General features: G+C 43.4%; 1 protein-coding gene across 3 annotated transcripts; it reads right to left on the bottom strand.

Moving 5' to 3' along the window:
• Positions 1-438: 438 nt before the first annotated feature.
• SEPHS1 (selenophosphate synthetase 1) lies at positions 439-24163 on the bottom strand. 3 transcript variants are annotated; one of them, XM_068189503.1, is made up of 9 exons: positions 24001-24163; positions 20613-20874; positions 17570-17673; positions 12946-13053; positions 12143-12297; positions 11234-11324; positions 7564-7663; positions 5817-6029; positions 439-1143 (listed from the first exon to the last, which is right to left on the bottom strand). In XM_068189503.1, exons 2-9 carry the CDS (start codon positions 20803-20805, stop codon positions 929-931), a joined length of 1179 nt encoding a protein of 392 aa, XP_068045604.1. In that variant the 5' UTR covers positions 20806-20874; positions 24001-24163; the 3' UTR covers positions 439-928. The 3 variants fall into 3 exon arrangements, with proteins under 3 accessions (XP_068045604.1, XP_068045606.1, XP_068045605.1); XM_068189505.1 differs by lacking the exon at positions 24001-24163 and adding an exon at positions 23221-23592; XM_068189504.1 differs by lacking the exon at positions 24001-24163 and adding an exon at positions 23196-23592.
• Between the last annotated feature and the right edge of the window lie 534 nt (positions 24164-24697).

The following is a 24697-nucleotide window of genomic DNA, read 5'->3' on the forward strand; positions in this document are numbered from 1 at the left end:
TATAAAATGTATTAAACACTACCATCCACAGAACAGAGGTTTATTTTAGTTTGATTATATTTAAAAATTATTTGTGTAGTTATTTATATAGTGAATTGTAAATGAATATTATACAGTAACCTCCTTTTGGTCTGCAAAACCTTTGTTGCACTATAGCACATCCAATCACGTTGCAAAAAAAAAAAAAAAAAAAAAAAAAAGATTTGTCCTTACTATCAATAAAGAAAACAATCATTGATAATACAGTAAATATTGTCAGGTCTACAAATAATGAAATTCAAAATGACTCCTTCGACTCTGAAGCGCTTTCCATGCAAAAAGTCAGCATTTGCTGTTTAAACTGAGTGCACTACTAAGCAATGTCCAGGGTCGTAGATGCTCTTGGTAAGACTAAACTTTACAAAAAAATTTAGAAAATAAAATAAAATTAAAAAAAAAAAAAATTGAAGATTGAATGCAATCATGCAACCTCTTACTACTGGGTAACCCACTGTGTCTCTTGTCAATTTATTGCCTTTCTGGAATATCACTCAAGGCATCAAAATTAGATTCATGATAAATATACACATAATGAAAGGACACAAACTGCTATTCGACACTACTTCTGGTAATGTCTGTGCTACGTGAAAGCACCTTTAAAAAGAGCCTATGCGGCAAGAGATAAGTGTCTAAAGATTCAAAATGAATCAACAGTATTGGATAACAATATAATTCTCAACTCAGAAGCTGCCTCAAGATTAGGTGCATCTTCAGTTAATGTAACAGGAAAAAAAGGCAATGGATTTTATTATTTGTATCCACTCATAAACTGACCTAAGGCCACCAGATGTGCAGACACAACAAGTTTTCTTTTCTTTTTACAGTTCTTTAAATTGTAGGATGATAAGGGAATAGATCTATTTAAAAACAAACAGCTAATTCATCTCTATTAAGAGGTGGCACCAGGCGTGGGATTCACGTTCTGAGTGGCCACCTGTGGTGCCACTTCAATGATCCGGGGTTTGTCTATAATCCTGGCCGTGCGGTTGCCCTTCTCTACAATGCCGATAATCCACGCCTGGTGGCCTTCGCCGTATTTTGGGGACTTGATCTCGGCGCAGAAACGCGCTGCCTGCTCTCGTGGTAAGCAGATGAGGAGGCCTCCTGCAAAGAAAGAGAGCAGAGCATCAGAACTGCAAAGCGTGTCAGCCTTGGTCTGCCAGAGCCCTACTTGGACAAGCACTTGGTGACCTCAGTGGAGTCTGCTGAACTCCACAGACTCCAAGAAAAGACACAGGAGAAGTCTGAGCTCTTGCTCTACAGCAAGATGTCTGTGCCTGAATGCAGTGTTTCGTTTCGTATAAATGAAGCCAAATACACACAAAAGATGTTGGCAAAAGGACGTGGTATTGATGCCAACAAATGACACACTGAAACAACACCAGCATTGTAATCTTCCTCACGGGACTGCAGAGTGCCTCTACACAGAAACATTTTGGATAAAGGTCAAATGCAGATACCTGTAACCACATATTGGTGGCAGCTGATTCTGTGAGTAATCCTGTTGCCTGCAATGAAATCATTCTTCAGAGCAGGGACCACTGCCCTGCTGAGAACGCAAGAGGCAGAACATGAAACACAGGCTTGATCCAGTGCTCCCTGTGACAGCCCTTGTGACCCCTTTGTCTGACAGTTTTCTAACCTTTTTTGCCTTTCCTGTAAGTTTTTTTTCTCAGACACAATTGAAATTACTTCATTTACTAAGGAAGGCTTTCAGAAGCAGCACACTAATGAGTTAGCAAGCTCACCATTCCAGAATTAGACCCAAAAGCACTTCCATTCTTAGAATCCCAAAGCACTGAAAAAGATAGGTTGGCAAGTGAATTGAAAACGTTTGGAGAACACAGGGAGAGAATAGATTCACACACCCCAGAATTTGGGCACATGCTGAGCTTCACTTACTCTTTGACCCAAAGCATTCTTATCCTCACAAGTTCTGCCACCAGCTCTGAGCCAGCCCTAGGACAAAGGGCCACCTACTGAGCAGGTCACCCTGGGCTCGGGTGCCACATCCTCCTCCTCCTCCATAGGCAACTCCTCAGCACAGTGGGCACCTTGATGTTTGCTTTTCTGAGCACACAGTCCCCTCAGTGGTGACTAAAGACACTTTTCATTTAGGGCCATGAAGAAGCAGCTACTGAACATGAAGAGTTAATCAAAAGGGTAAATGGAAGTGTGAAAGTGATTTTTTTAGATTCTGTATGAATAAAAATGTGCCAGCCAAAAATGCCTACCTCTCTGACATTTCAAAATAACATCCCGGTATTTCCATCAAACACAACAACAAAAAACCCATAAGCTTGAATGACAGTGACTGTAACTACTCCAGATGTAACAGGCAAATCAATTGCAAAGGAATTATGTGACATTCCCATGGAAGGCTCTAAATCCAATTGAAGAGAAACTTATGTCATGGTGCAGGTGAGTCAGGGGAGTTGTTTGCATGTGGCAGTGCAGAGAAGGTACAAACTAGCCAGAAGGGAGATGTGCAAGTATGGTAAAAAAAGGAAACAAGAAAGAGCAGAAAAGTAATCTTCACTCAAGATTTTTTTCACACACGTGTTCTTTCTGCGATTTTGTATCACTTGTACACATACTCCCTTATCATTCTCTGGCAAGACCAAAAACATGAACAAAACCCCAGTTTCCGGTGGAAAAAAAAAAAATCACTTCCCACCTGCTGGCTACATCCCAATCTGATCAATAATGCTTAAAAAGGCTATGGGCTACTCCCAACCAGCAGCAGGCTTTCTGTATGCAGGGATTATAATTATTTCTCTGGTACACTGACCAGTCTCTTTAACCCTTTGGGTAAATCCTTAAGGTTATCCACTACCTTTTTTAGGCTAGTCTGTGTTCTTGGCATTCCCAGCTGCTCTGCTTTTTTGGGGATTGAAAGGATGCAGATATTTGCTGGCTGTCCTGGCTTATCTTTGTAAGAACAAAAGGGCTTTTTTTGTAAGAGGCTTTGAACATGCTGGTTTTAACAAGTAGTATTTCAAGCAGGGAAGTGGACACAGAACACTTAAAAAGCAAGCCAGGCAAAACTCTGTAATTAAGAGCAGAAATACAAATAGCTCATGAATCAAAACCAAGTCGTTGCTCCTGCTAACGGCTTTCTCCTGCAATGACTTATAACAGCATGACATCATTAGCCTTGCCTCTTGTCAGGCACTGACACAGCCCTTCTTTTCCATCCATCTGCCTATTTCCCCCCAGTCTCCAAATATACCAAGTTACTGAGATACCTCTATTACACTGAGTCATCTGACACCATCCAAAAGTTATTAGGACTGAAAAATATATACATGTATCAATGTCCCAAACAGAGTAACTCTGTGACTTATCTCTGCAAGTAGCCACTCTAACAAACAACTCATTCTTCTGAAAGCAAATGCCTGACTGCAACTTTAGCCATTACCAAGGAGTTCCCTAAAAGAGAGTGCAGAATCATATAATAGTGCAATTTTAGGAGAGTACACCATTAGCAAGACTGCCTGAAGGATGGAACAGATGACATAATACATCTTTTCAACACTGGCTTTTGTCAACAGGTGCCCAGCAAATGCACATAGGGGAAAAAACCCCAAGACAATAACCTTAAAATCCATTCAAATAGTTTTCCAGTAAATTTCTTATTGCCTGTGCACTCTGCTGAAAAACATCTGTTCTCAGATGAAGAAACTACAGACAGAGCGTGTCTAGAAGTTGAAGACAATAGAGAAGAAGTGTCCGTGTTCGAGTTAGCAGAGCCTTGAGCAGCCCCAGCAGGCCTCCCCACAGCTGGGTATCAGGCACAGCAAGGCAGGCCTTGGCCTTCACATAAATCAAGCCCAGGACAGGAGGTGTGCAAACAGCCTGGTCTGAATGCTCTGAGCCATGCCAGCACAGCCTGCCCAGCTCACACTGCTGACACACACCAGGCCCTGCAGTGCAAGCCTCAAGCCTATGGGTGCTTATTCAGTTTCCTGGCCAGCGTATCCACGTGGCTACTGATCTTCCGGGGATCTGGCAGACAGATCTTTTGTCACTGCCCTGTGACAAATCCCTGTGGCCACCTCTAATGCGAGAAACACAGTGCTGTGATCAAATCAGACAGATGTGTTTTGAGGCACCCACAGTTCACCACCAACCAGATCTGTCTCACTGCTTTTTCCATCATCATCCATCTCTGCAAGCTGCTCAGCATTTCAAAAAGACCCCTTGCTCTCACTCCCAGAAGAGATTCTGAAGTCAAGCATTTCCCACTTCCTAGCAATGCATCCATCTGCACTGTTTTACATTCCTGCAGTGAAAAGAGAATTGGGTATCCCCAGGGTGCAGGACAGGCAGCTCTGAAGACATAAGCACTCTGTTTGCAGCTAAACCATTCCCACACCAACTGCTTTCCAAACCTCTACTACAGCCACTCACCTGGAAGGGCACCCTACAGTTCCAGCTCTGTATCATGCTATTTTTTTGGGTTTTTTCTAAACAATAAATGCTACTGGCACTCTACCTATGCGGGCTTCTGGGTTTTAAGAATCTGACTGGTACTACCAACCTTATTGACACAGCTTGCCAAGCTGCCACCAGATATGTCTGCTCCCTTCTAACTGACTCTGGATTTGGAAAGGGTACACATCCCATATCCTGTTACACATCATCTGAGCCACACAGTCTCTGTAGGACAGAGTGTCTGCTCAAGCACAGAGGGCCAAGGAACAACTCAGCAGATCAGGGTAAGTTATGTATTCACTAGGGGAAAAGTTTATTGCTCTCACTGTGTTGCTTTTTTCCAGATCTTCAGACTGTTTTGCTTCAAGGGGCCCCCTCTGTTGTGAACTGCAGAGAACGTGGATAATACTTCTGGAGAGCCAGAAGATGGCAGGGAAATGAAATAAGAGAAAAAGATTCATTGCTACATCTCTCCATTTCCCAAAGAGAAAGAAGAGACAGATACATTAGAAAAAATAAAATTAAACAGAAGATTCAAGATGAAAGTTAAGCAGAAAGACATCCAGCAGGTGACAGTGATCATGCTCATCAGAGAAGAGCCTACTCTTAATAAGGCAACTTAAAAACCACCAGAAGTTCTCATCACCTGATGACTCTAAGTGTTTTTGTCCACAGCCAGGTTTTCAGTGCAGTCTGTTGTACTCACTGTCACTGCAAGTGGCAGCTTTATAGCTTTATTAAACTCAAGTAATAAATGGGCCAGAAAGCAACTTTTTTTTTTTTTTGCTGCTTGTCATAATCCCTAAAGTCAAATTTCATAAAAGTAAAGGAGAAAATCTGTAAGCTGTATTCTTGGATGTCTGTATACTGTGGACAGAGAAGGCCTCAGCTGCCAACACTGGCCCACCCAACACTAAATTTTATAGTAACAAACCAAACAGCATCCTTTGTCAGGCAAAACTACTGCCAGTGGCTTTGCTTTTGAGAAAACTGTGCCAGATGTGGTGGAATTTCCAGATATCCACTGTTCCAGAGTTAACAGAGAAAAGCAGGTTTCAAAAGAATTTAGAATCATCACTAACTTCTAACTGGAGGGTTGAAGGGTTTCTGTAATAGTGTTCCATAGGGGAGCAGAAGACATTCAGGACAGGATGGTGGTTTGGAAGCCCAGCTGAAGGAGTCAGTTGTGAACAGCTCTGTGGCTGCTGCTCATTAGCTTGGCCAGGTGCCAAACCAACTGTGACTCTGAATGCACAGCACCAATTTGTGTTTGTGCATTTGAAATGGAATTCTGAGGTGCAGGTGTAGGGAAGGAAGAGGGAGGCACAGCTGTCACCTACCTGAAGTCTCTGGACAAGTCCCGTGCATGAGGCCAAACATGTTGCCACAGGCCTTACTGACAGCAGCCATCTTAGCCAGGACGGGCAGGTTGTGGATAACAAAGGACACCTCGTTCCGCTGCTGCTTGGCAAGGTTCTGTGCATGCCCCAGGATCCCAAACCCTGTGATGTCTGTAGCTGCATGTGCATTGAAAGTGTGCATGAGTCCAGCAGCTACAAGAGAGGGGGGGGTAAAGAACACCAGATCAGAAAATACCGAATCATCAGAAAAGTGCCTTAATATTGTGCACAGTCAGAATGAAGTTGCATACCTTTAATACAAACCAGGTTATGTTAAATAAATGAAATCGTGCTAGAAGAGAACTGAAATTCACCAATAGTGCATGTAATAACGACAAATTGAATTTTTAAAGTAAGATATTAAAACATGCTGAAAATCTGTCATGGAAGTTTGCCTTTGTGAGCATGGACTATTAGACACGTGCTACTCATTTATATTGGCGGTCTAAGAAACAGGGGTTTGCCCAGATCCAAGCTTCCCAAAGCTGAGGGCCAGGGAGGTTCTGAGCCCAGCTTTGCTCCACTAAGGACAGGGACCAGACACCGCTCGGTCTTCTCACACCTCTTCCCCTGCCGCCCTGCAATGGTGACATCAGAACTTGAGATGCAGACACTCAAAGTTTAAGAGCTGAAGAACAAAGCCTGCCTGTGGAGGAAGGGCTCCAGCCTCCCCACCTATACATTCATGAAATTCCTGCACATTTGCAGCTCCAGGGTGGGGAAAGAGCACCCCTGCATGCAGGACAATAGCACCATTAAGAATATTTAAGTGTTGTTAAAAGTGTCTGACAAGAGTAGAGAAAATCAAAACCGAGAACACTTTGACTTTCTTTGGGTGCTTCCCAATACAGAAGCAGGACCAGCTCTTTTCCATAAGACAATGCTGGCCATTTATCTTTCCTGGAAGGCCCTGACAAAGAATGAAAAACCAGGGGGATGACATAAGAAATGAAAACTGAATAAACGGAAAAAGAGATATTTAACTATTCCTGTTCCATGCAACTGAGAAGTAAGTAAGGAAAAAATTCAATTCTATACTCTGCCAAAAGATACTTTGAGCAAAGAAGGGAAATCCTGGATTAAAACTTCTAGGGTAAAAGCAGAACCATTCCTCTACCAAAATTAAAAAAAAAAAAAACAACCAAAAAACACTACAGGAATAGGAAAAAGACAAACAAAAAAAAATCTTCCATACATACTTCCAAAATATATAACATACATACTTCACACAGTGTAAAGCATAGTACAAGACCGAATTAGAACAAAGTAAAAATCTTTTTAAAATCAAAATTTAAATTGAAGCTCACATAAGTTTAGAGCTTTTCCTTTTTGTATTCTATTTCAAATTCTTTTAATCTTATCACAGCCAGGCCTTCTCTGTGCAAGAAAATAAGGAACAAATCCAATATTTTTCACTTTAAAACATCTTTTAACTCACTGGGATGTTACTCACAGCACTCACAAGAGTCATAATCATATCCAGCAGCTTTGTGTTTTTGCTGTATAATTACAAGAGGGCGTTTGCTTTTAATTTGCTAGTTTCACTAACACTGAACAGCAGAGAGATGGGGCAGAATGAAAGGCACGAAGTGGCTGTGTCACAATTCCCCAAGGCAGTGAAATGAAATGGATATGGAATTGGAAATACTCACAACGCCTCCCCTCCAACACACACATCTCTTCTTACCTGTCCTGTTCAGCCGTGCCATATTCATCATTGCCTCCTGATATGCTAGTTCTACATCTTCCTGCGTTACCACGAGTTTGATTTTATTCCATTTTTCAGGCTAATGGATGAAATAAAAATGTTTCTTTTAGATTTTCAGCTGTACATTTTAAAGCACACCCTGACCACTTTAAAACCCCAAACCTTTAATCCAAAATGTACTTTTTTTTAATAGATAAAGATAGGGGCAAAATGTTCCAGTCAGAGGTGCATGTCTTAGTCTGCTGTACTCCAGCAAAGTTCATTTAAAAATCTATTAGGCGCTAAGTACCTCAAATCCTACTTTCAGCAGCTGAGTGGAGTGGAATAAACTACCCTAGGGAAAGAACTCCTTCAAGGCAACTCTCTGGATTGAACTCCCACGGCCAAATTAAAAAAAAAACTTTGTTGCTGGTTGTTGAGATTTGGAATTTCTGGCTTCTTGGGTTTTTAAGAGATTGTTCTTGACTTCATACCTGGGCACTTTGATCAGGAAAGACCACTGATATCCACCAGTCCTGGTCAGAGGAATGTATGCCAAGGCAGGACATAATCACCCTCGTTTAGGATTAAGGCAGTTTCATAAGCCTCCTTTACAATTTAATACTAGCACCTTCCACCCATTCTCCAGTGTCTGGTGTGGTGTCATCTCTTCATCATATTCCCATAAATGCTCTTCATCCCAGAAGGGTTTCACAGCAATTTAGGAAACAGTACCTTTAAAAAGGGTAATTGTTTCATTCAAAGCTGATGTGATTCCAGATCCAGAATGAAACAACGCAACTATTTGATTTTTAAAAGCCACACTACAAACTGATTTAACTTTTTTTTTTTTGCAATGAAAATAAAATTACAGAGAACTGAAAGTTGGAAAACACTAGTAGGATTTTTGAAACCACAATACCTACACTGCCATTCCATAGAGTAAATGTATAGAGCAAACATCTTACTTAACACAAGGTGCGGGAGCTACTAAGAAATGGTAGGTGATGCTACACTGGGAAGGATCTCATCTTAACAAATGAGTGCTGACTTCAAGGGGTGTAAGAGAGAATCCAGAAATGGCAAAAGGGGGAAAGACAGGTCAGCCAAAATAAATAAATTGTTAAAGAGCAAGGAACGATGGCAGTGGTAACAGAGTTTCTGATATTTGGTTGAACTGGATCGACCAATTAAAGAAAAACATTTTTGTTTACACAAATGAGAGACCAAGTCAAAAAATAAGATGTGGCTGCTACAGAGACGACAGAATAGTGATTATTCTTAGTCTGGGAATGACTGAAAAAAATGTGAGCAGTCATTCTGGCTCAGGTTTCAAAAACAGCTCTGAGGCTGATCACAGGACAGAAACTGGTCAGATGATGGCAATGTGGAAGCAGACCTCAAGGCTGAGGGTAGAAGAGCCACAAACACAGGTAAGATATGAATTGGAGGAAAATTCCTCTCCACTACAGCAATCAAGATACTGGGGTTAGTCAACAGGGAATTAAGGTGGAAAAATTTGCAAAAATTTCCAAACAGGTTATAAAAGCAAGATTGGATTTCCAAATAGAAAGGGTCTGTAGACAACAGCAAAGAGCAAGAAAACCCTCTCTTCTCTGAAGGGGCACATCACAGCCCCTTTCATGCCTTTAAGCATGCATATCTCTACAATCCAGTTTTCCTTTCTTGCCTACGCATAAACTTGCTACACTATACCTTCTCCCACACACTTTTTAATATGAAGTCCAATTCCCCACCAAAATTTGATTTACAGGTGGATTTGTGATGGGTAATTAATTCTAGTTTCACTTTCCCTGCGCCTTCACAAAACAAAGCTAAAGAAAAGGTAGCATAGCTACTCAGAAATTTTCTTGCCACAATCAAAGATGTATTCTGTTTACACAAAATAACAGCAGTATTGATTTCCTGGCCGTTCTCATTTTACAGACCAGAAGGTTTTTCTGTTTGACAGTTGAGGAAATTAGTAGTATTTGAAATATGTGGAAATTCAGAATAGCCTTAATTTGCAAGTCTGCTTGTCAGAACAACAAGACACATTAAGAAGTGAGATTATGGCCAGAAAACATACTATGGAACTGGGATCTCTTATGAACAAAAATAAAATTTAAACTTTTGGGGAATGTAGTTTACAATGGTTAAATGTTGGTACAAAGTGAAATATTGTTAATACAAGTTAAATGTTGTTAATACAAGTAACAAATTGTGATTAGTTACATTAAAACCCAGTACTCTTGTGCATGTATAAAGGGCCAGTGGAACCGGGGAGGAGATGGGGTGCCAAACTTTGTAAAAGGGCAGAGAAACTTCCAGAAGTATTACATCATAGAACACAACCACAACTTAAATCAAGATTGGAAGAGAGACCAACCAGTAGGAGGTGAGAATTCCAAAATGATTGGCCAAGACTGCACCAATTTATATGCCAATCAACAACAGAGAAATAGACCTATCACAGCACAGATCCTGAGCGCCCCGATCAGGAGACAAGAGAGAGACTTTAAAAGGCCTGGGGTGGTTGACACCCGGGTCTTTCCTCTGAGCCGATTTCCTTGGAAACACCCCTAGGTTACAATTACTAAGTTGTTGAAACAGTCTCCGGACTAGCCAGAGGCTTTTGCTTCCAGTTGTTCCTTTTGTAAAAAACAGGCTTACTTTTTTTAATCAACCTTCCTCCTTTTTATTACTTTAAAGTTTCTAGCTAAGCCTGTCTACAACAGATCTTGTTTCACTTCATTTTCATATCAAGATTATCTGAGGCCCTGATCCTTATATCTGTGGAAAACACGGGATTCTGAAGAGGTCAAAGTTGCTAGGCCAGACCCTATGAAGAAGGAGAAAAATATTTTTCCCTTGTTGCTCCTACTCCAGACTCCAATGAAGGCTTAAGCTAGTTCTCTCCCACTTTGCTAACACTAGCTGTGTTAATTAGAATTCATCTGACAATGCAGTGGCCAACAGCCAAACCGAAGTAGATTCCAGCTCACTCCTCTGCCAGTCTTTTGGCTCAGGAGTCCCAAAAGTAGAAAAGATGCATCTTTTTAGAGTGTAAACTGAGCAGTTATAATTCGGAAGTCACGTACTGGGAGCCAGACAACATAAGCAGATGCCAATTCTGCAGTTGCTTTTCAGTTCGGTAGTTACACTTTTGCCTGAAGTAACAGATGGAAGTTTGTCTACATGCATAATGCTGCTAGAAATATTCTTACTGAATGCACAGGGCAATACATGTGAAACGCAGATAAACTTCCATGTACACAAGCAGAAAGCCCAAGAACACAGAGAGAGCATTCTTGGCCTAATTGCCATCAGTAAGTGTTGCCAATTACTTTGGCAGGTGGAGTAGGGCATAATGTTGCCCAGGGTGATAGTCTGTTGTTCTGTTAGTAAACAATTTTGGTTATTACAGCAATGCCTGAGAAATAACTAAGAATTAGGTGCAATTAAGATGGGCTCACTAAGCACAAAATTGTAAATTGCCTTGATTCCAAAGGAATATTGCACACAAGTAGGGAAGGCTGGAGCATATCAAGGAGGGAGGAGGAGAGAGGTGACAGATGACTCCCATCTGAGCTGAACTTTGTCATGTTGAGGGAATGAGGAAGGTCATCTTTACACCTCTTCCCTATTTCTTTTTTTGCAGTGTACTCACAATATCTAGCCACTGGTGGACAGCTACAGCCACTTGTGTTCCCAAGGGTTTAGTTAATACAAGCACATCTCCTGGCACTGCATTGTCTGGCCTGGAAACAAAGAATTCATATATTAACTACACAGCGAGATTCAAACACATTATTAGGAATAAGTGCTGATAATTACATTTTCACAGACCCACACAACCTACTGCACAGTTAAAAAACTGACTAATTGCAGAATTACCCTTTGGGATTCGTTGCCATGCAGTATTATTGAGGAAAATGCTGCAAACTTGCTTAAAAAGCACTAATCCTTCTTTCTTGGAAAAAAACAATGCTTGCAGTCAGACACACACCAAATTATAACTCATCTTTCAAATTTTTTGAGAAGACATAACAGAGGAAAAGGGAAAAAAATTTACATTTTCAACCCAGGGCATAAGGTATCCAGCATTAGGATCATGCACAAGTTCATTTCTATAGAGTAACATGCCACAGTAGGACATTCAAAATCAGCTACTGTTAAATGGACAGAATGCTCTAAAGACAGCAGTTCTGTAGTTCTCTACAGCCATTAACAGGATAACCGGGACATGGTTTAGAAATGTACGTGTAAGTATGGCAGAAATGTATGTTCAAAACTGTCTCCACTACCTTTAAAGATTAGACACTTAATTCTCCTATCAAAAGGAGAACAGGATCAAAAAGGACTGGGGTGTGGGGAGAAGTAAAAGGACATCCTGTTTAAAAAAAAGCAAATATGCACAAAGAGATGTGGCATCTTGTTGAGTGCTAAGGACAAATGCTAGCAGAAGGTACTTCTTTGTTCATCAGGAGACACACCACAAGATCACAACACAGTGCTTAAAGGATTTTTACTGTATCCCTCAGACCAGTGCCTTTGATTGTTTAGTGATTTAACTTACATTATAAATTCATTAGGCTGACAGACTGTTGTGGCCACTCCTCCTAAAACAATCCAGGGATTTAACACTGTTTGGCCACCAGTAACAGATGTTCCTGCCTCTTCTGCTGCATCTTTGAAACCCTGGATAATTAGAGGCATCACTTTGTCTCTTTCCTAGAGATCAAAACAGAAGTCAGAGTTCCATACACAGCAGTGCTAGTCATTGCAAGAGTGGTCCAAGGCTTTAACCACTCCAACCAAAAGTCCTCGTGGCAAATAGCTCATGACAGAAAAGCAACCCTGAGGAAGAGTCTAGCCTCCTGAAAACTGCATGTTATCCCATAGAGTTACAGTTTACAGCTCTGTGTAGAAGAGGCGCTAAGACACTCTTACACTGAAGAAACATTGTTCAAATGGTCATATAAAACTACAGCAGAGCAGTGCTAAAAGGCAACATTTAACCAAGATGGCATTTGGGCTCCACTAACCATCAAAGTTTCAACTTACATCCTTCTAAGAATAGAATCGTCTATCCAGACTGATAGATGAATTGGCAACCAAATGCTGGCCTTTGATAGAAGGAGGTGCCCCATTTTGGTGGGGATGAAGGCAGCAGATTACAATGCCACAGAAAACTGAACTTTTAGCACATGACCTCAGAATGCTTATGAGGCAAGATCCTATGAACTAAGCCATTCAATAAGACCATCTCTTCTTTAAACAGCTTCAAACTTTGAAGAGAAAATACACTAAAGGTAAATACATTCCGAGTACATTTAGCTGTTTGATTATTCCTTCACAAAAAAGTGTCAGAAGTCTTACCCTATCTGTCATTTTATTGCTGATTCCAAGGAGCATCAACATGTTGTCGCATTCTGTGACCCCCATGGCATAAAGGTCACTTAGGACATTGGCACACGCTATTCGTCCCTGAAAAACAAAGAGAGACAAGAAAAAAAATCTGCAGTACTCTTGGTCAATGTTTAAACACTTTCCACAAGCAAAGCTTCCAGTGTGAGTCTGCACTCTGACACAACTTCTTACTCCACAGCATTAAGAAACCCAGCTAGAGATGTGGTATGATCCATTATGTGCTATGTGCCCACCTAGAAGTGCAGGTATCCTTCCTTTTACAGGCATGGAGAGAATTCATCCCAGCTGTCTTGGCCAGCACACTCTCCCACTGACTCCATGGGAATCCCAGAGTTCAGACTGGATGCCCAGTCTGAGAGGCTGAAGTTAAGATCAACAGTCTATCCTTGATAACAGGCTGTTTACTTAACATGGTATATTCCTATTAACTTACTGCAGCACAAAACTGTACATCCTGATGGAGATGGCCATGGCATGGAATTCACAACTGCTAGGAAGTTAATCCAAAAAGCACATATTGCTGAACTTCTGCATCAGAATATGCAGGAGACAGGCCCTTGATGAAAAAGATGTTTGTTCCCTTCATTACTCTGGAGGCCATGTCTGCAATCCTCAGTTTCTACGATAGAACTCCTCTTCCCGGAGGATACAGCTGTGCTGCCAGCACACACCCACACTGGGCTGCTTCCTCTGCTCTGGGGATGACAGCATGTGCAAGGAATAAAGGAGCTCAGGCCCCCCAAGAACTGGATCTGCCACCACTGGGGGAAGCTGTATACCCCCACGACTCACATAGTGAGAGAGATGTGTTTATCTATCACGCTCCAGGTGACAAGATCAGGCTGAATTTTGCTACAGCACCAACAACTTTACTGACTGTCGTGTGTGCATGTGAGTATCTCCACTAACAAAAACTGTACAAGAGACAAAACGGTCTGCTAAATATTCCTCTAAGAAGTCAGGAAGCTGACAGGACTGAGAAGCCATCACTCACATTGCATGAGGTTAGTTACTCTAATTTTACTAAACTAATGGATCTGAGTTAGGGCTTCTGAGGCGCGCACCCAGCACAGGTAAAACATCAAGTTTCCTGAAGAAGATGCAGAACTTCCTTATACAGCATATGTCCTAAGGGACAGCAAGATATTTTAAAGTGCAGCACAAATTCTGTTGCGTTACTCTGGAAGACTCCATGCATTCTATGAAAGTTGTTTTAGGTTTACAGCTGCAGAACTGTAACCACCATCTGGCCTTATGATTTTAAGTCTGTGCTTTTCATTATGTTCAAAGGCAACACACCACCATGGTAAAAGCAACAACATACTTATTTGATACAATTTGCAAAAAAGGTAATATTTTCAGGCAGTTACTTCACTGACTGATGACATGAAACATCTCCAAATCACAAATAAACATAACACAGTTTTTCATAAATTCAAGAGTTTTCAGTGGCATCAGGGGAATCCTTGATATTTGGAACAGGAATATATTTTAATAATTTAAATTTTAAACTATTGAGAAAAGACTTGTGTACTGCACTGTTTGATGGATAGTTGCTATTAAATTTCTATATGCCTGCCATTTCCCTTTTGTGGAACTATCAAGCCATTCTCTGTCATCTTCAGTATTTACCAAGCAAACTGCTGGTTTGTGCCCTGTTAGGAATGACAGATAAATTTTTAAAACCTTAAGGACAACACCTCTGATAGTCAGAGGTCAGTCTAATAATGCTTTTGCCAACTGCCAAAACCACAATGGAAACAAATTCAGGGAATTGCAATTCCCAAGTCTGAAGGAGCAGAGAGAACAACACAGGGCTTTTGTGAACACCAGCAAACCCAACAGGGCTCACAGACAGGGGTCAGCCTGGCCAGATCCTGCAGGTCACCTGCCTGCTTGCACAGTGCCCCGAAACACAAAGATCTGTGTGTAATACTAAGAACTATTTGTAAGGGCAAAGGATGAATCAGACATCTCCATTCTTGACTGAAGGCTCTTAAAACAGCAACAAAAAGGTTCCTGGATGGAAAGGGAAAGATCTACTCTCTCAAACCAGCCAGTTCCCTGCTCCTGTACTCAAACATGTATCTCCACAGTGCTACAACAGAGGCCAGCATCCAGTACTAGTCCCAGTGGATAGATACTTATTATGAAACCCTTTTTTGATTGCTTGTAACTTTTCTAATAAGCCATTTAAGCTAAATAAATCCTATGCTTGGTACAGATTTTACAGGGATACACCTGTACATCCTAGGGATATTTTTGCACATGGACTGAGTGTTCAAGGACAACGTGAAAGTAAAGGAGAAAGAGGAAAAGAAGGAAGAATGATTTTGCATATAACTGCAGAACTTAGATTTAAAATAAGCAGTACCAGAGTGAAAGCTGTTTTCTGAAGCAGAAATAGGAAGTTCAGCTGAGTCCACAAGCAGTTTTGCCTTCCTCAGCTGTTTCCTAATCCCTTCTGTCACAGCACCCAGCTTAGAGTTCCCTTGCAGCAGTTTTGGCTTTCCCTCTTTGCTTCCTCTCCTCCAATTAGGAAGAGAGATCAGATAAGGAGCTGCAGGTAAACCCTGTGCACAGAGAAAGGAAGAGACTAGATCAGGGAACACCCACTCAAAACCAGACTAGAAGTGCCTGGGTAAGGAGACTGAGGGGAAGGGCAAGGAGAGTGTGCACTGCAGGTGAGTGATACTGGTACCACAGTAACAGGCATAGGTCAGGGGACAGCTGGACTTAAACCAGGGAAAGAAACAGTTGGAGAAGCAGGGTAGCAGTAGTGTGTCTTGAGCAGAGGAGGCCAGAGCACAACCCTTTATGCAGCCTGGACATCGACTCAAAATTCCCAAGTCTCACAATTCTTCTGCTTGTAACAACCATCCATAAACCCCGTGGCAAAATGTATTTGACTGTCCTCTAACCAATGTTGGTCCACACAAGTAAGAGGTAATCTATCCTGTCCCTTGGGGTCCTCTTGCCCTCAAGAGAGAGGTCTGAGCAGAGGAGCAATATCCTGCTGGATCATCATTGGGGGTATCAGCAAGAAGCCTTAAGACAGGATCCCCATCCTCAGTTAGCTCTTAGGAAGAAATACACATATGTAAACAGATTAGGAAGTGGCCAGCCACCAGATTAAAATAAATGCCCTCAAGAATGAAAAGTGAAGGACTTGAGAGTTAGACAGCACCAAGGTTACAGCTGCTGGTGCACATGGATCACAGCACAGACTGTAACTATGATGCAACCACTGAAGCTGGACTAAGGCCAAATTTACATTCCACTCCTACCACACTGACCTAAACCTCATCTGGGCACGGGCCCATCTATCTACTCCTGTGGCATTTGTATCTCCCAACAAAGCAACCCTCCCCCTTCACCACAGCCTTCAACACTGTCCCTCAAGTTTTTGTTACAAGGTGAGAGAATAATTTCTCAGATGATGAACTTGAACATAGATCTCCAAAACATTTTTTCTCCTCTGGTCCCCGACCAGAGGAGAAAATTCCCACATGATATTAAAGCAACCCACTTGAATCCTTGAATCAAATTTTTCAGGAGAGCTCAAAAACTCCATACTCCAGAGGCCAGCCGGGGATTTTTGGCTGCTCAGTTTGCAAAAAGAGAGCTCTCCTGGAAAAGAAATTACAGAAGCCAGGCTTACATATGTGCACAACACGTGGTCAAGCATGCTAAAAAAAAAAAAAAAAAGAAAAAAGATGGCCTCAATCTCAAACTGTGTCCAAAACCTACCAGAGAGGTCTCGCAGAGCAAACAAACTGACAGCAGCACATAAAGCATTCAGTCACACCAACAAGAAAAGCAATGAGTCGCATCCAAACCACAGAAAACATGAATTCTAGCATCTTTCATTGAACATTTCCTTATAGCTTTATTAAAGTATTTCTTTAAAGCTCATTTGTTTCCCAGGATCTGTTCAAGTCAATACTGATCACTGCCACACATGAAGGAATCTCTGCTGAGGCAGACTAAGTGTGACAGCAGCACAGAATGAGCCAAGGCCAAAATGCTCACACCTTCCAACCACTCATTTCAATGTATCTGTGCTCAAGTAGAGGTAGCACCACAGGAAAGCTGGTGTTCACATGGCACTCTGAAATTTCCAAGTGCTATTGCCAAGTACTGACATTAGGTATTTCAAGTTCTAATGGGCTACCTGGTTATTTCAATACCTCAAAAAATGCCAATTACAATGTGGTTCCGCTCGTAAGTGGAGTTCAGTCTCTGCTATTTCATAGGCTGCTCTTTTTCCCCCTTTGGGGCTCTTCAAACCAAATCCCACAGAAAAAGAGATGAAGGGAAATCTGAATTAAAAGTGGCAGTTCTCCCAACTTTCACCTACATAGAAAGCAGCACTGCAGCATTCCTGGCCAACATGGGGGATTCCAGGACAAAATTATGCCTTTCCTACTTCATGTCTATTTAGGAAAGACTCTGAATGCAATTAATTACACAATTAGCACCGCAAATCTAGAAGAAAATGTCAGAACTGCCATCAGGTTGGTGAGAAGCCCAAATCAGAAACAGACCCAAGAACCAAGTTTAGCCAACTTACCATCATATAAGGGTCATCCACAATAGGATAAATATAATCTGTTGTCTGGACTAATGACAAACCTCCATGTCTTAATGGAATAACACAAGTGTCCATCCCAATTCCTGCAAAGACAGAAATCAATGAGTGAGGTGGGTAACTGTGCCCTGAATTATCTGCTCTTAACAAAAGAGTTTATAAAACATGTCTGCAAAATAAAACTCCTAACATTGCCTAAACAGACAAGGCAAATTCCTTTGCCAAAAAAAGCACATAGCACAAGTAAGAGGAAAAAACAAGCAAAGAAAGAAAACTCCTGGTTGGAACTGAACATAAGTACAAATGGCCGAAGGCAAGAACTAAACAGGGACACAGCATCTCATAAAGGACATTCCCTCACTTCAGAAGGAACAAGAACTCCACAAGTCACAGCCCAGGCCCTTGCTGAAAGATGATTCGCCCACCTGCAGCTTTAGCAACTGCTTTAGCCTCCCCTTGCAAGGCTGAAGGTTGCAGACCACCTGATAGATACAGAACTCCTTGGAGAAAACCACAACTCTGAGCACCACAACCTTTTCCCTGGCAGTGGATATTTCAAACAAAACATGAGATATTAGAACCTTCCAGCATTTCCTGCAACGGAAGAGCCCACACTAAAGGGGCAGGTGACAAATCACAACATGCTGGCTGAGCCACACTCCCCTGCGGATAGCCTTGTGCCTTGCAGCAATGGCAGGAAGCTTACCTCCTTCCTGGGCTGGCAGCAAGCTACCTGGAATGACTCTGCATGCCCCACAGGGCAAGAGTCTTCAAAATAGCCCATATTTTGGGAGCAGATGTCACACAGGAACTTTTTACCATGTGTTAATGAAACACGCTGCTCTAGAAAGAGCTACAAACCAGTGTTTGGCAGTGTCCTGTACAGGGATGGAGCAAGTTGATGTCATGTGAGTCTCACTGAGGGGACAGAGGTCTGCCAGGCAGTCAGTATATAGGTGGAGAGGATGCTGCCTCCCCTGCCTAGAGAGGAAGGAGATCTTGCCCTGGAAGAGTACACATACTAACAAGCTCTCAAGCAGTCATTTAGGGTTGCTCAATCTCCACAGAAGCTCCCAAGCCACTATTCCCCATGTCCAGTGCCTCCAGGGAAGGGCACTTAAGCAGTTACAGAGAAGTGGCTCAGGTGCAGGAGCTGTTTTGCCCTCAGTTCACTTGTTCATGCCATAATGCTGCAAAACCAACTCTGTTTGACAGACAGACCAAGGGGCTCCGATGATGGTCCTTCTGAGGCTGTGTTAATGTTCCACCAAAACAGCTCTGAATAACAAGAGAATCTGTTCAGAACTGTAACTGATTTCAGATTCGTAACAGCTCTGCGAATAAACATCAGATTTGCAATTTCTTACTCACAGTCATATTTAAGTTTATTCTGGGTAACATCCCTTGCAGAACTAAAAAGGGGAGACCTTGAGCCTGCTGCTGGCAACTTCCCTTCTGACTGCATTTCAAAAGCACGATGCCTATGCATAGGTGGCAAAGTTACCTATCTATACCTTTTAAGTACAAGACACCAAACTTATCCAAAGACACATTTGCTAAAGTGATACTCATCACAAAAGCGTATTTTAAAAGAGATCTGAACTCTTCACCTTTGATTACTAACAGATTTTCTGCTACATAGTATCACACCTACACACTGATGGTGCAAAACGACTTTTATACCTTTTCATACAGCTGTAGAAGAAAAGTCTACTAGCAGTTCCATTATTGTTTAGAGCCTCTAAGTTTGTTAGAGAAAAGAAATCTACACCGAACTATTGCTGATTTTAGAAAATTGCCAAACTGAAGTGCTTCTGTAAACAGCTTACTTAATTTAGAAAAATACATATAAATAGTAAATTGGGGATGAAAAAAGATGGAAGTGTCCTCCATCAGGGAATATTAAATTATAGTGCCACCCCAGCTTCACACACAATTGCTGCTTAGATACTTCATACAAAGATCCCCATTGTTTAAACAAGAGCATGGGTGCCTTACTAATCTCTGATTATATTCAATCTCTACCAGAATAATGGGTTGCAACCTGTTAGCCTGCTAATAGACAATCAGTAATGTTTATATAATTGTAAATAAGGTTATTGAACACTAAACTGATAATGAAATAACTTCAGAATAAATGCTCCATTGATATTCCTAAGTTGAGGGGGGAAAAAAAAACATTCTGTACTGCAAAGAGATTGAATATGCAGGGCTGAGTAAACAGACAAACAGAATTAAAAGTGTCATTAAACACATTATCTGCATTAATTTATCTATATCAATATTAGGTACAGTAGCTGGTGTCAAAATACCTACGTTTGCCCTGTTCCCCATGTAGGTGGCTTGTGCAGGTTGTTTTCCCTTATTGCTTGCATCATTGTGCAAATATCAAAGAGAAAGTGAAGCTGGCAAGAACACAGAGGTCTTGGAAAGGCAGCCTTTCCCAGGCAGCTTCTACAGGTGAGCAAAAGAGTTAGAGTGGGGAACAACGAAAGGACTCAAAGGAATAATGACAATTGTGAAACAATTTGCTCCCAGTCAGCTGAAGCAAGGAAGTTCTCTTGCTCACTTTCTGTGATCCAGGAACAGAGGGGAAGGAAGGGAGAGGGGAAATTCACCTGGGAGTCATCCAAATTCATTCATCCATTGCATCAAATTCCAAATGCAATGCATGAACATAAAAGTCTAGAAATGGACTGACAGGACTTCAGTTTGCACAGCATCTACTGGGGGGAAAGGGAGGAGCAGACTAACACCTAAGCATGTGCCCATCGCAATGGCCATTCCTGAGTGTTTTGCCTTTGTAGCTGAGTGCACTGCAGGATGGTAAATAATTAAGGTAATATTCTCGTATCCCAGATGCCAACAAATGACAGCATGAGATTCATTCTTCAGCTTTCTGGATGCTGTGCATGCATTATGCAACACACAATTTTCATAACGGTTAAACAAACCACAAATGTGATCGCGTCACTAAGTAAACCGAGCAGAAGGACCACCAATGTCCAGAGCAGCAACTACTTACCCAACCTGGGCATAACTGCCCCCAAGAACTGTTCGTCTTCCTGAAAATGGTTTTCTTGTAGAGATTCAAGCAGTTTCTGTAAGACATCCTGTGGCACTTTGCAGCCTGTGCCCTTCAGTTCAGTGAATCGGGTCAGACGGAAGCTCTTGTCCAGTTCGTAACTTTCTGGGTTAAAGGACTCCCGAACAGACATGGTTCTCTCCCACAGACTGCCGGCCTCTCCCACCCCAGAGCAACGGGATCAGTTTCTCTGCTGATCAGTCTTATTAAAAAATAAAAATAACAATTAAAAAAAAAAAAGGGTACATTGGAAATTCCTATGACCTGCAAGACAACGTGTTTTCCACATGGTGCAAGTTAAAAGAAGAAGGAAGTGCTCGTTGTGGTCGTTCACCTGTTAAGACAGGTGTGCACATCTCACGCAACTCATTTCCCTATGATTACAAAGGGATGACTCCTCATGCTACCTTCTGACATTTAAAACAATAACTATGCCAGGTGAATCAGAGAATTAAGTTCTTTTCCAGATATGCTGCGTAAGGTTTTCATTAAAAAAAGAATCTAACACACTTACCGACCTCATTTAACACAGAGGCAATGAAAGAAATAATAGTTCCCAGAGCACAGAGGCCAAAAAGCAGCCTGGGCCCTGATCCTGCAGCATGCTCAGCAGAGACATCTGTTTGTACTCAGCTCAGTGTGGGGTCATAATTTTAGCCATTAACATATTAATCTCAAAAATAATATACTTTTCAAATAATGGCTCGGCTTCAGTCCTGAAGTAAGAAGCTGAAGCTTCATAATACACCTGTTCTTCTTGGGAGAAAACACAGTCCTGTTGTCCTGTTGGTACAGGTAGCAGAAGAACAAAGAGGCCGTATTTAAGTAGAGTGGTTCACCTACAAACATGCCAGTTTACCTTTTAGCATGTTCGCAGACAAAAAAATGCTGAGAAATTAAGTTTCTGGCCTCTTCAGCCCTTTTTTAGTCAACTAATGACACGGAAAATAAGAGAATTGTCCATTAAAATAGCAATGTAAAAAGACACTGATGCAATTCATTTAATAAAATTCTTAACAATGCATGTCTAATTTTAGAAGAACGTTTTTCCACTCTGACTCACATCCACCACACTCCAAAACTAATAAGAGGCCTAACCGAGACACTGACTTCTAAACAGGAACGGCTGTAATAAAATACAATTCCTCTTTCTCAGAGAACAAGTTTTCAGGAATTACTAAAAGCAACCTGTCTAGCAGTAGTTTCTTAGAAAGCAAGGCTCCCAAGTGATAGCAACAAGAACAGAGTTGAGTGTCATCACTGACAAAACCTGATACTGATGGTCATCCCTAATGAGGTTAAGCTGAAAAGAAGAATTCAAGTGACCGGTATTTGCCAAGTTCAACTTTGCTAAATGAAGGAAAGAAGTAAACCTATAGACTGTGCTGTATCTGCCCTACACAGCACTTATTAACAAGCACATCTGTTCCATAAACCTTTAAGTCAATTTATTGACTGTAATTTGAGGAACTGAAGTTTTAAGTTCCCTGAGAACTTTTGATGTGGAGCCCAACTCCCCTTCACTGTGTTTTCCCTCCTTCTCCAAGAGGTGTGGCACTTATTTAAAACAAATCTTCCAAAGCCTAGCTCGGGCAGAAATCCAGACTCTAGTTACAAGAACGTGTCTTGGATGAGCAATGAATTCAGTTCCTAGCTGTTGTCTTCCAATGCAAGACACTAAGCACTTGCAAAAAAAAAAAAAAAAAAAAAAAGTGACTGGAAAACAACCTGTCAACAGAAATAGGAGACAAAAGCTTTTCAAGGAGGGGGGCATTTTTTTCTTCATTCCTTTTTAACACTTCATTCTAGTTAATTCCAGAAAATTGTAAAAAGCAGCTTGTCCCACAAGAGAAACATCTTCCTTCATCTGACCAATAAGTGAAATAAGCTTAGCACCCCCTGCCTATTTACACAGGGATGGATGCAGAGGCCACAGCCTACGAGTAACTTTTTGCAGCCTTGAGGACTGTAAGGACACAGTTCCCCCGCTTGAAAACAACTCGTGAAACAAACAAGATGATTTCATTTAATGGAAAACATCCCCAGAGCAAAAATACGGTAACATTTCTAATGAAGATCTGATTAACGCTGCGTGCAACTGTGTAATTCTCAGACTCGCATGGGAGCAACATTTCCCGCAAGACCAGGTTTTGGCGACTTCGGTGGTCACAGCACCGAGCCTAGAAGAGTTCACGAAGAGTTTGGACAACTCTCATGCACAAGGTGTGATTCTTGGGGCTGTCCTGTGCAGCCCCAGCAGCTGGACTGATGGCTCTTGTGAGTCCCTTGCAACTCAGAACATTCAGCGATTCTGGCAGCCGATGCAGCATTGCGATGTGAGCGACAAGCATCCCTCCCCAGCAGCAGACACCACCTCCTAACCCAGACGTTTCTTACTTTAAAAGAGCGGCATAATAAATATTAAAAGCTAAAGTTTAACCCTTGCCTTCCTAACCGGCAGAGAGAGGGGAGCACAGGAGCAAAAAGGGGAGGAGGGAGGGAGAACTGGAGCCGGCTACATACCCCAGACAAACCCCAGCGCACCCACCGCCAGCCCGACCGCCCGAGACACACGAGGCGAGGCGCTGCAACCACCATCGATCCGGGGAATGCGGCGGGGAGCGCTGCGGGCAGACATGGCTCCGGGACACCTTAAATTTCCAGCCGCTGCCTTTAGAGGCAAACCTGGGGCCTTCGCTGCCGCTCTTTGTGCAGCCGGAGAGGCGGCGGGGGAAGACGACGAGGAGGAAGAAGCCGCGCGCGGAGCGGCGGCGGCAGCGGCCCCTTCCCGAGGTGCGGCGGGGACGGAGCCCGCGGGTGTCCGACCCCGGTGTCCCCACGTGCAGGTACGGTGTCACACCGGGGCGGGGCTCACCCCTCGCTGGCGGGGACGGCCGGTGGGATGTTGGGAGCAGCCCCCCCTAGGCCGACACTCCGTAATGGGGAGGGAGGGAGGGAAGCACGGGGGTGGGGGGACGAATGGGGGGGGGGGGGGGGGGGGGAAAGGAGGGAAAAAGGAAAAAAAAAAAAAAATGTCGGCGGGCGAAAAATTTAACCCGTCCGCTGCCGGCGTCCAAATTTTTTTAAAGCGGCCGCATCGCTGTGAGGCGCTGCCCCCCCATCCCCGCTCCTTCCTCCGCCCTTCCCCCGGGGCCGGGCCGAGGGAGGGCGGCGGGGCCCGGGCCGGGCGGGCACCCCGCGCCCCGGCCGCGCCGCGCCACCCCCCGCGCCCGGCCCGGCGGGAACGGCGGAGGCGAATTCCCCTTTAAATCTCCCCGCCTTGCACCCCCCCTCCTCCTCCTCCTCCCTCCTCAGGTCTCCCTCTCACCGGCTCTCGCCGCCTCCTCGCCCTCCGCCTCCTCCCGCGAACGGGACTCCCAGCGCGGTCCCACAATGCACCGGGCGCGACGGGCTCCCTCAGCGCCGCCTGAATAGAAAATGCCGCCGCCGCCGCCGGGCACGGGGGGGTTAAACCCCCCCTTTTCCTCCCTTTCCCTGCTTTTCCCTCCCTTTCCCTCCCGCCTCCCCGCTCCGCGCTTCCCGCCCCCTCCCGCTCCCCCTCACACCGCATCCCACGCGCGTTCCCGCGCGGGGGCGCGCGCCGTTGCAGCGCGACATGTCGCGACACCGCCCCCGCCCCTCAGCTGGGCACGTGTGGGCAGCCCGGGTGTGCGTGTGGGGTCCGGTCCCTTCGTGCAGTCCCGGAACCATCGAGGCTGGAGGAGACCTTTGAGATCACGCAGTCCAAGCCCGCACTGCCGCTGTAACCCCTTGGATCCTAACCCTCATCAACCAGCGCCCGACCCAGGCACCCTTTAAACTTAACCCCGGGGACCGTGACTCCACCACCTGCCTGGGCAACCTAACAGGGAAAAATGCTTCTTCAGTATCTAATCTGAATCTGCCCTGTCTCTGTTCAAGGCCATTTCCCCTAATCCCAGGATCGATTAGAAATCGATTGGAAAAGACCTCTGAGATAGAGTCCAACCTGTGACCAAACACCACCTTGCCAACCAGACCATGGC

The sequence above is a fragment of the Anomalospiza imberbis genome, chromosome 5 (assembly GCF_031753505.1).
Source record: "Anomalospiza imberbis isolate Cuckoo-Finch-1a 21T00152 chromosome 5, ASM3175350v1, whole genome shotgun sequence".
Classification (NCBI taxonomy): Eukaryota; Metazoa; Chordata; class Aves; order Passeriformes; family Viduidae; genus Anomalospiza; species Anomalospiza imberbis.